The 16120-nt window shown below is 42.5% G+C and overlaps 1 protein-coding gene across 4 annotated transcripts in view; it reads right to left on the bottom strand.

The window, feature by feature from the left end:
* Window positions 1-9180, bottom strand: part of FAS (Fas cell surface death receptor) — a 28395-nt gene extending 19215 nt beyond the window's left edge. For 2 of the 4 annotated variants that reach the window (XM_046651808.1, XM_046651791.1), the window contains exon 1: window positions 4622-4912. In XM_046651808.1, coding sequence (XP_046507764.1) covers window positions 4622-4651 — 30 coding nt within the window. In that variant the 5' untranslated portion in view covers window positions 4652-4912. Of the gene's footprint in view, window positions 1-4621; window positions 4914-5861; window positions 5994-9054 lie in introns of those variants that run through there. The other 2 variants (XM_046651797.1, XM_046651802.1) reach the window with 2 other exon arrangements.
* Between the last annotated feature and the right edge of the window lie 6940 nt (window positions 9181-16120).

The following is a 16120-nucleotide window of genomic DNA, read 5'->3' as shown; positions in this document are numbered from 1 at the left end:
GCCAGGTGTCCAACATAGCTATGACAGTTGTTTCAAAACGCCCATAGGTGGGAGTGGGTTGGTTGCATCAAAGTTCATTTCGAATCAGAAAGGGAGCTGAGATCAAAGGGGAGAACTAGCTCATTTCCTTCTGGGGAAGGTGAAGTTAGCATCTTACAATGATCAACCTCTTTCTAATTTGGGCTTTACTACTCATACTCTCACTTCCAAGAAAATAAAGGCAGGCAAATTATTTGTTCCTGTTTAACGCAGAAAATACTTAATTGGTGTTAGGAGACCAACTATTTAAAGAGCTAAAGACACTTTATTTTTCTTTTTAAAGCAAGAGTCTTCCAGAAAAATGAAACGGACTTATCAGGTAGTTAATTGTTATTTTCCCGCTTCTGTGAATAGATACACACATATAACAAAAAGAATACAATACTATACACTAAGGTACCTACGATAGTTCTACAAATAATCTTTTGGTAATAAGATAGATAGATCCCAGTACATTTAGAAATGTTTTCTTTATAATAATAAATTATAAAAAAAGTAATAAATAAAATAATAAATAAAAAGAATTATAGTAATCCAGGGTCATTTAATAAAAGCCCTCTATAATGCACCTAATAAAAATTACAACATGAAGATTATGTAGAAAAAGATTTGTGTATGTAAAAAAGTGACAAAAAGCAGACTATAAATAGCACTGAATAAACATGCAATTATGTGTGTGTGTAGACAAGGCTAGGAAGCTAAAGGTAAAATAAAAAACGCTTGTATTGGATGTTAAAATAATGAGTGACTTTATCTTTTCAAGAATTACTTTTTGTTTCACATCATATAGTCAATTTCTTGATAGCTACCAATTTAAAAAGAAAGAGATGGATTCAGTGTCCTAAATTTGGTGTTCACTTGTTTTTGTCTGATGGATCAAGATTTAAATTATGCCCTTTTGTCATTTTTCCTCATCAACAGACAGTCTTTAGTACCTATACAAAACATGTGCTCAACAAGGGACTTTTGGGACCCAAGATAATTTACCCAAAGGCACTTAATTCACTAGGGGTTTTCAAGTGGGGGATTTCCTTACTCAGGTTTTTGACCCTCTTAGGAAACCGTTATTCTCTCCAACTGGCAGTGTGCTATAGTGACCCAGCTTCCCTAAACAATTACAGCAGCCTTCAGAGAGATTCCTTTGAAATACTGACACTTCCTCTATCAGAACTATTTAGAAGTAAATTACTTGCCTAGTGTCCCAAAGAGACTTACTCAGAGACGACAAGCAAATCCTGAGTCCTCTTTGTCTCTAAGTATTTCACCTTCCCGTCCTCTAACCTCAGTGCAAGAAATAAAATTTCTTTTCTAAATTAAACTCTAATTTGCCACTAAGGATAGTAATTGTATTTCAGAGATAAACAATATAAGATTTCTCCTTCATCTAACGGTAGACAGCAGTGGGGGCCCTGATGGTCTCCATATATCAATTTATTTTTGCCTCCCAATCTTGTCATCATTTATAAATTTGTGTTTTTCCATCCTGGTTGTTAATGTATAAATTACATTTCATAATTTTTTTCATAAAAAGTTTTAAGTCCTTTGTGATATAAGTAACACCCATTAAAAACAAAAGTAAATAGAAATACATTAGGTTGATTTAAGGAAAATTATTAAATTACAAATTAAACAACTGTTCTTTATTTTCTTGCCAAAATTCTTCTGTATGATTACACATAAATACGCTGGTTTCTTTTTCAAATGCCCTTTCCTTTCCCTCAACCATAATTTTGCTCTAAGACAACTGCTCTAAGAAATGCAGGAGAAGGGGCTGGCCCCGTGGCCAAGTGGTTAAGTTCTCGCAGTCCATTTTGGTGGCCCAGGGTTTCAGCAGTTTGGATCCCGGCCATGGACGTGGCACCGCTCATCAGGCCATGCTGAGGCGGCGCCCCACATGCCACAACTAGAAGGACCCACAACTAAGATATACAACTATGTACCAGGGGGCTTTGGGGAGAAAAAGGAAAAATAAAATCTTTAAAAAAAAAAAAAGAAAAGAAATGCAGGAGAAGTAGCCGGCTATCAAGCAATTGTCCTAAATTACACAGATCTAAGTAATGCAAGACAAAACCTATGGCCATGTGCTATTTAAAAAAAAAAACAAACCAGAATAATCAGTGCCCACAGCTATTTCTCACACAAATTTCTAAAGCAAGTTTCACTCTTCTTCTGTTCCTCTTGGATATCTGCAAATTGTTTTGGGATTTCAAATTTATTTATTGTAAGTGCCATGGAAACAACACCCAGAAACTAGGGGAGAGAAAAACTAACTCCAAGAGGGTGGAAAGAAGAGAAGAGAAGCAAAGACATAAAGAATGGGGAATCTCTGCCGACTATAGATAGCAATAGAGACAACAGGACTAGTGGAAGAAAGAAAAGAGAAAATAATGCAGATCCCTCCCATCTACTTGCAACCCACTGACGTGATTTAACAAAATCTGCTTCTGTGTTCCACGTAATCAGCATTCCCGTCCCCATTTTATTCATTATTGCTCCTACGAAGTAAGCACCACTACGTGCAAAAGCATAAAATCAAGCATTTTCTGGAGACACACAAGGTGACACAACACTGTGGAAACTTCTTTAAGAACAGAGATGTGATGTTGGGCAAGTGGTGAGTGCAAGGCAGGACTGTGTAACTAAATTTAAAAGAGTCACGTTAGAAAGGAAAAACATATACGACATAATGTGAACAATGGTTATCTAGGGGATAGAGTTATGTCAGATTTTCTTCTTTTTACTCATCTGCATTTATAAATTTTATTTAATGAACTTTAATTTCCTAGGCCATATAATATACATAAATATGATAGACAAATTATGTTTAATTTATATTAGAGATAGCATCATAATAAGTGTATATAAATAAATGCATGTATATATACACACGCGTGTGTATGGGTGTGAATGCATTCTTTCAGAAGAGCAAAGTTTTCTTGGTGCTTTAAATATGCACCTCTGGTAAAGATGTTATAATATAAAAGTCAAATAAGCATAGCTCCAGGCTTTGATAACTTTGCTATACTTACTAGTATTGCTGTCCCAAGATCTAAGAGATATTTTCAAAGCAATCACCACTGCGATAATGCAGTGGTTAATGATAAGGAAGAGGAGAGTGTGGTCTGAGGTTGTATAAATAGTTTCTTAATTTTGAATATTACATTTTCTCTAAGGAAGTTTCTAAAAAAGCCCAAATATTGCACATTATTTCTGAAAGGATCAAGGAGAACTTTTTTCCCAATCACAAGATGGTTACAGACATCACTGCCTTTTTCCTTTCAACTCTTGGCGTGATCTGAAAGTAGGTGCAATCAACAAACTGCCTGGGCTTTGGGATTGGACCTAAGGTAAATCCCAGCTCTGCCACTTGCTAGCTGTGTGAGCTCAGTTAAATTACTTCAGCTTCCTGAACCCCATTTCGCCATTTGTAAAATGGAGACGAGGGCGCCTTCCTCGCTACACAGCTGCTGTTGAGAAATGACTGAGATCACATTTGTAAACAAACACTCCTGTCATAGTGCCTGGAACTTCAGTGGGGCCCAACAAAATAAGAATCCATTGCCTTTCAGAGGCTTTGGAACTCAAATGAACCTCTTTGAGGCCAGGTCTCTTCCATTAGCCATCATCCAGCTGACATTTCTGAGACAAGAACTCTCCTAGTCTAACGAGGTGGCTGCAGCTCCGGGGCGGGGGGTTACGCCAAGTACATGCGGCCGGATGCGCAGCGGGAGCAGGTACCACCGCTGAGCAGCGAGGCCAGGGTTCCCTTCCGCCCCAGAGTTCAGAAACTACCGTAGGAGTGCAAGCTAAGAAAGATTACAACAAGAAAAATCGAGGGCAGGAAATAAAAAAAGAAGAAGAAAACCCCCACCTGAGACAGTCACTTACTGTCTTAAGGAATTCCCGGAAGGGAAACAAAACAGTTTCTTTTTCTGTGTAGCGATAAGAAGGCAAACAAGCCTCTAGAGGCACATCCAGTCCCAAGATAACTTTTTCAAGAAAGAGACGGCGCGGTCTGAAGCCTCAGGGTTAACTGCCGCCGCGGGGCTGATTTATTCCCTAAATTTGAGAACTGTGGGAAAACGTGCCAAATTCAGACTGCAGGTTCTCCCAGCGCTCGGGCGCGCGCACAGCCACGCGCAGAAGCGGAGTCCGGGCTTGACATGTAAGGACTTGTCCGGAAGATCCCCTCCCTCGCCGGCCGGGCTCTCCCTCCAGCGACCCTTAAACCCCCAAGGCCAGTGCTCGCCCCCAGCGCCCGCCTCTCCCTGCGGCGCGCACAGCCGTCCCCAGGGAGCGCCAGGAGCTACTCCACCTGCCGCGCGGGCTCGGCGCTGCACGTCGAGCCCCGAGGAAAACGAGCTCCCCGGCTCCCTAACCCTGCCTGGAGCCCCTGGGAGCCACTCCGGCAAAGGCTGGCCGCCCCGGCCCCCTGGACCTCCAGCCCCCCGGCCCCCCGGCCCCCGGGCCCCCCGGCGCGCATCCCCCGCGGCCGCCCCGGGGCGCGCCCGGCGCCCTTCCCGCAGCGCCTGCCCCGGGGCCGAGCCGGGAGAAACCCCCTCCAGGGGAGCAGAGGACTCACCAGAAGCAGGAGAAGCCACATCCTAGACATGGCTGAGGAGCAATCCGGCGAGGTTAAAGAGCCTCCACTCCCAGCGGAGCCGGCCCCAACCCGGGGAGGAGTGACAGCCCCGCCTGGCCCCTCCCCGATCTGCGGCCCCCTGGGAGCGGGTTCCCCGCCCGGGCCCGCCAAGGGCGGTCACAAAAAATTACTCTCAAGCCTCTTTCTTCCCTCTCTAAGAGCGTCTTGGAACACCTTTGCCTAGCAGTTTCGAGGCGACCTGACAATATGCCCTGGAGGCCAGGGGAGGGAGAGGAAGTTTTGCTGGGGAACGCCCGCCTTCAAATCAGCCACTCGGCCTGCGCGGGCGGGGGCGGGTAGACTTGCGGGAGAGGCAGCGTTTGCTGCGCAAACGAGCATTCCCCAGGCCGGGGCGTGTCCGCGGCGGTGGCATGCCCGGTTCAGGCGAGGACGCTGAGAGCGGGCCTCTGTCCTTCCCAAGCGCTTCTGTAATTCAAACTGGGAAGGCTGGGAAGTCTACGTGTCCTGCCTGAGTGCAGAACAATTTCTGGGAACAATCAAAGGAAGAGCTGGCCTTCCCTCAGCTCCCCAGATTGCGGCTGCGATATGAGAGGCTCACGGGAGCCCCTGACTAGTGCATGAAGTGACAATTATCAAACGAAAAGTTTCCAATATTGTGCTATAGGGATTTGGAAGAGGGAAGACCCCATAGCTCTTATTTCTCAAGAAGAGAACAAAGCTAACCTCTCATGACAGATCACAGCTCCAGCTGTAGTATATGCTCACAATTACTTCCCCTCCTGTGACTCATTATTTCCTGGCCAATTGTCTTAAAAGAAAAAAAAAAGACAATTCTTTACTGCTCTTTTTCACACTGCTTATGCTTAAAGTCACTGTTGTTTTGGAAAAGTAGATATTTATTTAGATTTGCAACAATGTTACAAGAGCGAAGTTTGTATAATGACATCATTAATGATTCTGAAAGCAGTTCCTAGGGTGGGCACCAGTGAAGTCGTTGATATTTCTTTGGAGGAGGTGGATGCTTCCTCCGCTAAGCTCTGCACCTCACTCTGTTGCCCCTCTTCCTTCCTCGCTTGCTTCATCCCATTAGGAAGGCTCACTGCTCCTCCCTTCACCCGGCACACTGCTCATCCATCAGGCTCCCTCTTTGTTGACATTTTCTTCTGGAAGCCCCCAAGTCAGGGTTAGGTCACCCTCCTAAGTGCGTGCTTTCACTCACCTTGTGTTTTGTACTGCACCATCGCCCTGTCTTGTGGGTGCTGATTTGCTTGTCTCTGCTTCACCTTCCAGCAGATTGTTAGAGAGCGTTGTGGAGAAGCCCCTAGCTGTGCCAGTCCTGTTCCCACCGTTCCTGGCACACAATAGAAAAAAAAGAAGTGAATAGGGGCAGGGGGGATGGTATATGGGGGTTCTGTGTATTATCTTTGCAACTTTTCTGTAAATCTAAAATAAAAAGTTCATTGAAATAAAAAATAGCATAAAAAAGGGAAGGAATGCAGGAAGGGAAGAAGGGGAGGGGAGAGAGAGGATAATTGATAAAATCAGCATCTCTTGAGTGTGAATTATGAGCTAGCAACTTTCACAAATGGTTCTTCCTTACTTAATATTTATCATTTTAGCCCAGTGAGGTGGGAGATTATTGAACTTACTTTACAAATAAAGAATTGTAGCCCAAAAAGTTTAAGCAGTATTGACAAAGTTGGGTAGTTATTAAGTAGCAGATGCAGGAATTAAATCTAGATATTCTTGCTCCTGAGCCCTTGTTCTTTCTAACCTCCCCTCGCCCCCCAAACACCTAATTACCCTCAAGTTCAATGACATAGTAATAGGTGCTTTGTGGAGAGAAGTGTTTCATGGTCAAACGACTTTAGAAAATTATGAGTTAATTTAATCAGATCTCTTAATCTGGGACTTCTTAGAGGCTTTAATATGCTAATATGCATTGTGAATATCTAAGAGGGGGCTGTGATATATACTGTTCCCCAAATTTCTTTGTCTTCTTTATGGAGTCCTTTGAACAACAACTATTTAATGAACACCTTATGAATGCTAGTGTTCTGGGGAAAACAGTTCAAACATCTCTAACGGTTATTTTTATTTTAACAACACATTCTTAAGAGTCTCTAACCTTCAAGGGCAAAGAAATACAATTTTTTTTTTTTTTTGAGGAAGATTAGCCCTGAGCTAACATCTGCTGCCAATCCTCCTCTTTTTGCTGAGGAAGACTGGCCTTGGGTTAATATCTGTGCCCATCTTCCTCTACTTTATATGTGGGATGCCTACCACAGCATGGCTTGCCAAGAAGTGCCATGTCTGCACCTGGGATCCGAACGGGCGAACCCCGGGCCACTGAAGTGGAACATGCACACTTAACCGGTGCGCCACCAGGCCAGCCCCAAAATACAATTTTAATAACAGAATTTCAGGCAGTCTACCAGATGGGGGAGGTATTTTGGACAACCACGCTGATTTCACTCAAACCATACCATATAAGTTAAAGCTTGTTACTTCTGCTTTAAAGATGTCCTTGCCTCTGAACATCTCATTCTGTATAACATTTAACCCTCCATCTGACTATGTAAAAAGCTGAGAGGAAAAAAACCTTCAATACATTTTTACCATCAAGACTACTTTTATTCCGTCTCCCCATGGACCTAATGTTTTAAAAATTGTTGTCAACCAAATTACTCTTGTTAAGTAGCAATAAATTGATTTTAATGTTTCCCAACCATACTGAGCATCCATAATTGTTTATCCTCCATTTTTTCTTCTTCTTGCGTGTAATAGCACTTCCAAGTTGCTTTTGGAAAAATTGCTCCTTTTCCCTCTTCTTAACTATTTGATGTGGGTGGCTATTAATACAGGTTCTCTAGAAAAACAGAACCAATAGAATGTATGTAGATGTAGCTATATCTATCTATTATCTATCTATCTATCTATCTATCTATCTATCTATCTATCTAATCTATATCTAGAGAGAGAGATTTTAAGGAGTTAGTTTATCTGATTATGGAGGCTGGCAAATCCAAAATCTGCAGTGTAGGCTGGCAGGCTGGAGACCCAAGGAAGAATTGCAATTCAAGTCCAAAGGCAGTCTGCTGGCAGAATTCCCTTTCTCTCAGGAGAGGTCAATCTTATTCTTAAGGCCTTCAACTGATTTGATAAGACCCACCCACATTATAAAGGGCAACTGCTTTACTCACACTCTACTGATTTAAATGTTGATCCCATCCAAAAAATATCTTCACAAAAACATCTAGAATAATGCCAAATATTTGGGTACTATGGTTTAGCCAAGTTGACATAAAATTAACCATCACAGTGGCATTGACACCAATCTCAGGGCCTATGTGTGTATGTATGTGGGAGGAGGAGGGAGATGAGGAACTCCACTTATTTAAGCCAATCAGCACATTACATTTAACTGAAGTACCTTGCAACCTTTACTGGAAACAGTGGGACACAAACTCGTTTTCTTCTCCAACTGGATTCGAAGTGGGAATATGTGAGGTATGGACTGATGTGGTCATAAAGAGAGCTTGTGGGCCTGCAAGACCCAAAGGCAGAATCAACCCAAGCTAGAGGAAATCATGCAGAGAGGCAGAGCCTGGTAGTGTCACTTGAGTCCTGGATTGATTTAGTCCTGAAATCTATTCCTGGACTACCCACAGTCATCCAAGTCAATAAATTCTCAATGTTTGCTTAAGGCAGATTCTTACAGTTAAAAGAGTCTTAACTAATATATGATCAGAGCTTATGATCAGCGTGAGAAATCCTCTGTTATCAAAATTAGTTGTTACAAATTAACTATTAAAGTTTCAGCCTCAAGTAAGGATAATCACTTAAACAAGCCTGTAGAGATGGCCCAAGACATAGACACATGACACCAAAGAATTTTTCTATCACTAGAGGGCACCAAATACCACATCAGCTAAGTGACAACACTGAATACGTCAATTAGAACAATATTTGGGTTCTTGGGAAAGGGAAGACAGAGGAGGGAGGGCTTTGATTTGGATGGATAATCTGTGAGCCTGATCAGATAGACATTTTTATCTCCCCGAGAACACGTTATTTCTTACAGGGTTAAAGAAATGAGGTATGCAAAGCAACCAGCACACTCAATAAATACTAGTTACTACTTGTGCATCACTGTCCCGGAATAAGGTGCCTTCACAGGACAGGTTGCTAATTTGAGGTCCCAGGTCAGGTGGAAAGAAAGCCAAGTTTAGTACCTTACAAATCCTTTCCTGTACTACTTCCCGTATGAATGTGTTCACGTGCCTGAAGTTCTAGCCTAAGGAAAATTGCTTGGAGCCTGGCTGAAGAAGGCCAGGAAGCTTGGCCGTGGAGATGTGGAACAAGTTATTCAATCTCTCAGTTTCTCCCACTGTGAAAACTGGTATACTAACCTACTCTTGAGCAAGAACTTGGAGAAGACAGTGAACTAAAGTGCATGTAGGCTGTGGCAGCTAGGAGGCAGAGACATTCTGGGCAGCAAGCGGCTGGAAAAAACAGCTCTTCTGTAGGCCCTGGTTTCATAATCCGACTGGGCACTCCTCCTCTGAGAGCCCTGAAAGCACAGATATTCTGTGAATCCACGTAGGAGAAGTGTGTGCACTGCCGATGTTCAGCACTGACGCGTGAAAAGATAGAGACCACTTTTCAAGAAGGGCTGATCTGGGGCAGATGAGATTTAAGCCTTAGTTAATGGCAATGTTTCTTAAGTCTCAGGCCCCCTTTTGCGGTTTCTGTGGTCCACTTGTATTTCCTTTTAACTAATATGTATTTTTAAATCAACTTACTTTGTTTCTTAAGTAATTTTATTTTTAAAATAAAACATTACATTATAACCATGAATGGAAAATCAGCATTCCTTACCAAAGATAGAAGGTATTCATAAAAATAAAAATACACAACTATTGAAACAAACTATTTGCCTGCATACCACTAAAAACTGTTTTTCAGACCATCAGTGGTAAGGGTACTGAACTTCTGGAAAGGTTGATTTAAGGCATAGTAGCCCCTTCTCTCTGTGTTAGCCTTTCTCCCTGCCTGCAAATGACTGCCGGAGAAAAGACCAGCAAACCTGGGCCTCAGGCCCTCCGTGGGAGATTGGAAGGGAGTTGATGTGCAAGAGCAAGAGAAGATGTCAGACCAGCACCAGGCGAGGGGCAGTCATTGTCTCTCAAGCCCCATCTAGGGCTGGAGGACCGAGATTGAGGGGGACCCCCTGCCAGGGTACCAGCCTTCCCCTATTAGGACAGACTGAGGCACAGCTCAAGGGAGAGGATGGACGGACGGGGAAGCAGGGAGGACTGCAGTGAGTCCTGCAGAGCTGGAGAGAGAATGTGGAGTCGGGTATTGGAGGAGAGAGGGGAGGGGAGCCAGAGGCTAATTGAGAGCACAGAGCTCTTGGATAGAAAGGAGAAGTAGATGGTCTTCTGCAGAAGATGGCCTTAGTCAACTAATACAGAATAGGGAGAAGGATAGACCCTTGGATTTAAATCTTAGTTCAGTTACTTCACTAGCTATGAGAAGCTTTGCACAATGTTTAACCTCTCTCAGCCTCAATTTTCCCACCTGGTAATAATGATTTGCCTGGAAGTTGGTCTTGCAATTTGTAATTTTATTTTATTTAATTTTTGCAATTTGCAAATGGTCCCCTCAAGACCACATGAATCACTCATACCTTTCATAGGTGATAATTTATGTGGGCCCTGCCCATAGTTGCCAACATCAGTGCCCTTTTACTTATCTGTCTTGCTTTCCTCCTTCGCTAGGTTAGAGAGCGTAAGCGTTGCCTGCAGCCCATCGTCTTGGCTTCTCCACAAAGAAAGCAGTATTTTTAAAACTTACTGGAAAAGAATTAAAAGGAATCATTGGATCAGGCTATTCATTTCAGTGATCATCCGTTATTGCCTCTGATCAGGTCTGAAGGTGAAGAGATGTTTCTCTCTCTGTTTGTACATGAACTGGTTATTTAGACAGGCCCAAAGATTTCATGAGTAACTAAATGCAAACTGCCTGGCCAGTTTGTGCTATATCTGTGGTTCATTTACCGGTTCAATTCCACCAAATGGATATTGACAAAGAAAAGAACAAAGGTCTTAAAAACCTGCTTTGGGATGTGCCTAAATGATTATAAAGTAGTTCAAAACCAAAATGAGAAATGCCAAAAAAAGGGAGGATGGCGTGGATATATGATTTTAAATTGTTTTAAATTTCTAAGCAGGAATCCTCTCTTCCCAGATACACACCACCTTCTAGGAGACATGCCTAAGGGTCATGAGTGGGTATGAGTCTGCTGGTTTGGAGAGGCTGGGACTGAGCAAAAAGGCTTTGCATATATGAAAGGGGTGGGAGATTTAGAGCCGGGGTGAGGATCTTTGGGTGCCATCAGAGCGAGTCAAGGCAGGAGCCGGGGAGGTGATGTCAATGTGGGGTCAGGAGGAACGACTTGAGGAAAGACCCATCTGATGGAATTTTTTTTTTCCTGAAGAAATGCTCTGTGTTGTGCCCTGTTTGACGGATCCTCTTTTTGTGGACAATCACAATACTCTTGGTTGGATTGGATTTCTTGTGGAAGGGTGGAGAGGCCAAACAGAAGCTTTGAGTGAGGAGACTGTGGACCCCAAAGATTTATGTATAGTTGCAGCAAGACCTGTCAGAGGTCAAGAGAGACTTGGCTCAGAGAACTTGGGCCACATCCACCTTTTGAAGGTTTTTTAGTACATTAAAGCCAAATGGAAATCAACATAAATATCAAATTGGGTTGGCAAAAACTATGAGATGTCCTAAGTGTCTTCATTTAGCAAATTGATACTTTTAACACTTAACACTTCAATGCAGAATCTCATGTGGGGCTGGTGTCAAAAATCGATATTTGAGGTCCTTCATGGATGTGAGGACTGGGCCATTTTGACCCACTACTCGTAGCCCCTGATGTACAGTACTGAATCTTAGGGTAGAAAAGACTTTGGGACCACTGAATTAACATCTCCCACTTTAAACCAGACTCTGCCTGCTCTCCAACAGCCCTAGGAGCCGAGCCCCAGCCTGAGATCGTCTTCCAGTGCGGGCTCCCACTACCTCCCAAAGTGGCTCATTCCATTTTAGAACACTTTCCATTGGTGAGAAGTTTTCCCTGATGTCACAACTTCCTGTAGTTTGACAAGTGTTTACTCAACATCCGCTATGCAAAGAACACTACTTATAAACAGAACTGGAAGAGTCCTGTGAATAATGGCCTATAGTAACGCTCTCCTCAACCCTAGGTTGGAAGACACATTTTTGCCATCGGAAACCCCACAAGCCCTTCACAAACCTGCATCTTAAGAGTTTTTTTTTTTAATCCAGGTGACAAGGATAACTAGTCAGCCTGACGCCCTGACCATAGTAAATTGGGGGACATTGAGACTTTCATAGCAGCCTCCACACTGAGGAGAGATACAAAGCAGGCATTTCTCGCCCCCTTGGCCATGAAATCCGCTTGGAATTTCCAAGTTATCCGAAGAGTGTATCAAAATTCTTTAAACATTTTCTTCAAATTTATTTTTATTTAAACCATGAAAATACGTTGTGAGGAATCATTTAAGGAGATAGAAATTGTGAAATCAGACAAAAATAAAGTATCAATAATAATCTCTAATGCTTATACAGTACTGGGGGAATTTGTGTGTTCTTTGCACACCTGTTAACTCAGCCAAGCCTCTTAGCTACCCCATGAAGTAGGTCCTGTTACCATCCCATTTTAAAGACGAGAAACTTGTAGCCACTTGCCCAAAGTCAGGTGGTTACCAGGTGGCAGAGGTGAATTTCTGAAGTTCATGCTGAATCTGCTTCCTCTTCAAGAAAGTTACATCAACGGCCTTAGGATCAAAACATAAACTCCCTGAAGAAGTACAAAACCTGATTGTTTTGTCGTTCGGTTGAACACATGGTTTCCCACTGATGAATGTCATATTTTTTATCATTTTATTTTCTTAACTTTCCGGCTTTGTTTATTAAGATTTCTTGAGCTAAGGGAACTTTTTATTGCACTGAGTAATTCTATTAAGAAATTTTGCTGTGTTTATATCCATTCTCCCTTCTAGGAATCATGGCTCTTGCCCACGCAAATTGGATTGAAATAAAGACTGTAATAATTAAGATTGTGTGGCCATAACTCCACACTCTAACTCAGTACTTTCCAAACCTTAAAATGGAGATAAATCACCTGGAGATATTGTTAAAATTCATATTCTGACTCAGTAGGTCTGAAGAGGAGCCTGAGATTCTGTATTTCTCACACTCTCCCAGGTGATGTCTACGGCACTGTCTGGAAAGGATGCTTGAGTTGGTAAGGGTCTAGCCAGCTCAAGGAAACCATCCATCAAACAAGTTTGATCTTGTGCAGATAAATACGAGCTGACTCTACTTTTAACATTTTGACCAGTTGTATTATTATTTGAATATCTCCTCTGTGGTATTGAGTGGGAAATGTAAAAAAAATCAACAAACTAAAGAATGTCATAATAAACGTATTTCTATCCAGTTTCCATTTAGCTTAATATTATACTACTTAGGGCAAATTTTCACTTTGCAGAAACAAGTCTGTTTTGACTACATAAATAAATTCTTCCCATCAAGAAAAAGAAAAAGCAAACTTAGTTCATTTTCAAACACACTGAGCTTTTATTTCGGTGAACAGAAAGAAAACTGGCTAGAAGCCTGCTGATTCCCTCAGCCAATCAGAATAACGTGACCATAAATGTCCATGAATTCCCCCCTCAGTGAATCTCTGCCTTCTTTATTTCTGTCGTGGGGACACGTATCTTACAGTTCTGTGGTACATACTCTGCCTTTTCGGTCTGACTTTCTTCTTCTCAGGAAAAATTTAAGTTCAGTGGAATCGCTCATCTAAAAATCCATTGTCTTTTAGGTTAAAGACTATATTAACTGAATACACATGCAACTTTTGACTACCTTTTAATAATGATATCCAACACACTTAGAGTACTTAAGATGAGCTAGGTACTATTCTAAGGGCCTTAAAAATGTGATTTCAGGGCCAGCCCCAGTGGCCTAGTGGTTAAGTTCAGCACATTCCACTTCAGCAGCCTGGGTTCAGTGCTGGGTGTGGACCTACACTGCTCTGTTAGTGGCCATGCTGTGCTGTGCTGGCAGCCCACATACTAAACAATAGAGGAAGATTGGCAAGGATGTTAGCTTGGGCCAAATTTTGCTCAGCAAAAAAAAAAAAGAAAAGAAAAAACCCCCACAAAAAACATGATTTCATTGAGGCTCTTAAAAATCCTATGAGGTAAGTCTTCTTGTACCCACTATATAAATACAAAAACTGAGGCCCCAAGTAGTTAAGGATCTTGGACTAGTCACATAGTGAGTAAGTTGTAGAGCTGATATTTGAACCAAACAATCGCTTCTTGCATTTAACAATGTGCCACCCTCTTCCTGAACCAGCATATACTAGCTAGTTGAGATTCACTATGTGTCAGACCCTTTTACATGTACAACCTCATTTAGTTCTCATACCCACATCTACGAGGAAAGAATAACTTTTCTTATTCACATAAATAGGTAACTGGATTAAGTTCCTGAGGCAAGTAATGGACCCAGCTCTGTCTGACCCTAAAACCTGTGTTCTTTACAATACCTTCATATCTCCTACCTTTTTAGTGAATGAGACATTATGCCTAGTGCTTTATTTTTATAGAGGGCCAATCTAAAACCTTTGTATTCCCCAGAGCACACCCTACAACACATACCACCTGGGACTGCGACACTTTCTGGAAGGGTCTAAATACCTTGCCTAACTTTTTCCCCCCTTTCTTCCACCTTTCCTTCCCCCTGACTCACAGTTCCCTCTTCCTGTCTCCCACCCCTGCCCATCTACCTCTTTGTTGTGCTGTTAACAAAGTAGACATTACATCGAATTGGAAAATGTCCCTTTCTTGCCTTCCTTTGGTACTTCCCCACGCCCTAGGATCACATCTCTTCATTTAGCTTTCTTTTCCTTGGATGCTAGTCCAGCTCTCACCTCAAATGAAATTTATTATCTTTTCTTGTTATGAATATAGCAAAAGTCCATAAACCACAATGATGAAGGATAAAGTATTGGCCAATTCCTTCCAAAAAAAGCTATTCCTCTCCCAGCCCAATGATTAACACATTGCTAATATTTATCAAGGGTTTAACTGCACTGGAAAAGTGCTTTATGCACGCCCAATCTCTTTTGACCCTCGTGTATCTTAATATTTAATGTTATCTTAATTTTACGGATGAAGAATGTTACGTTGGCTGAATTTAAGTAACTTTCCTGTGACCACAAACCCATGTGTGTGTGGTAGAGCTGGGTTTGGAACACAGGTCTTGAGGCTCCTAACTTACCCCTCTGTCAACTGACCCCACTCCCTCTTTGGTGCTGTCTTGTCTTTGGCCTTTGCCTAGGCTGACTTCCTTGCAGTCAGCCTTCCCGACACCCTGTCCCAAATCTCTCAGGGACCTAACTGCCCCTGTGAAAGGACCCTCTTCGTCCACTTTGACAATCCAAATCCCACTTTCCATATAAGGCAAAATCAAAAACTCAGAGCCTTCCCTGACTTGCTTCACCCCATCGCGACCTTTCCAAACTTACAACTGTCTCAGCACTTTTGAGGAGTGAGTGAGACTGATTTTGTTATTTGGAGTTTGTTAAAATTATCTCTCTTTTTAAAAATTTGCACTTCAGACAAATCTTTATTGACTTGGAATTGAACTACCCTACTCTTACTTAGCATTGCCTGCACTTGACTTTGTATGGCATGACACACATTCCTAACTGAAATGCAAGTTGTTTGAGAGAAGGACATTATTTTCCACTTTCATTCTCTTTTTTGAGGAAGATTAGCCCTGAGCTAACTACTACCAATCCTCTTCTTTTTGCTGAGGAAGATTGGCCCTGAGCTGACATCCGTGCCTATTTTCCTCTACTTTATACGTGGGACGCCTACCACAGCATGGCTTGACAAGTGGTGCCATGTCTGCACCCGGGATCCGAACCGGCGAATCCTGGGCCACCGAGAAGTTGAACTTGCGAACTTAACCGCTGCGCCACGAGGCCGGCCACTCCACTTTCTTTGAAAGAGGCCTTTGAACATAAGCCTGGATCCCCACAATCTTCCTTAATTAAGCGAGTATTTATGAGTACCTACTTTGTGCCACTGACTGTGGTAGGCCCTGTGAATACCAGAGAGCAGGATAAGCTCAGTCCCTGCCTTCATGGACTTTACAGACTAGCGGGGACAACACATTAGAGTGATTATAATAGTCAGCTCTGACCTCTCCTTGCCTCTAGAGTGCTTCCCTTCTTCGGTTCACCAGACACCACTATTCTGGTCTTTATACTGGTTATGCTCAGCATCCTGCAGCTTACTTAAGCACACTGCTCATCCTCTGTTTCCCTTACTTCTTCAGAGATGCCCTAAAACCTTGGCCATC

This window comes from Equus quagga, chromosome 2, assembly GCF_021613505.1.
Source record: "Equus quagga isolate Etosha38 chromosome 2, UCLA_HA_Equagga_1.0, whole genome shotgun sequence".
Classification (NCBI taxonomy): Eukaryota; Metazoa; Chordata; class Mammalia; order Perissodactyla; family Equidae; genus Equus; species Equus quagga.
The sequence above is the reverse complement of the archived record's forward strand: the minus strand, read 5'-3'. Positions and strand labels throughout refer to the sequence as shown.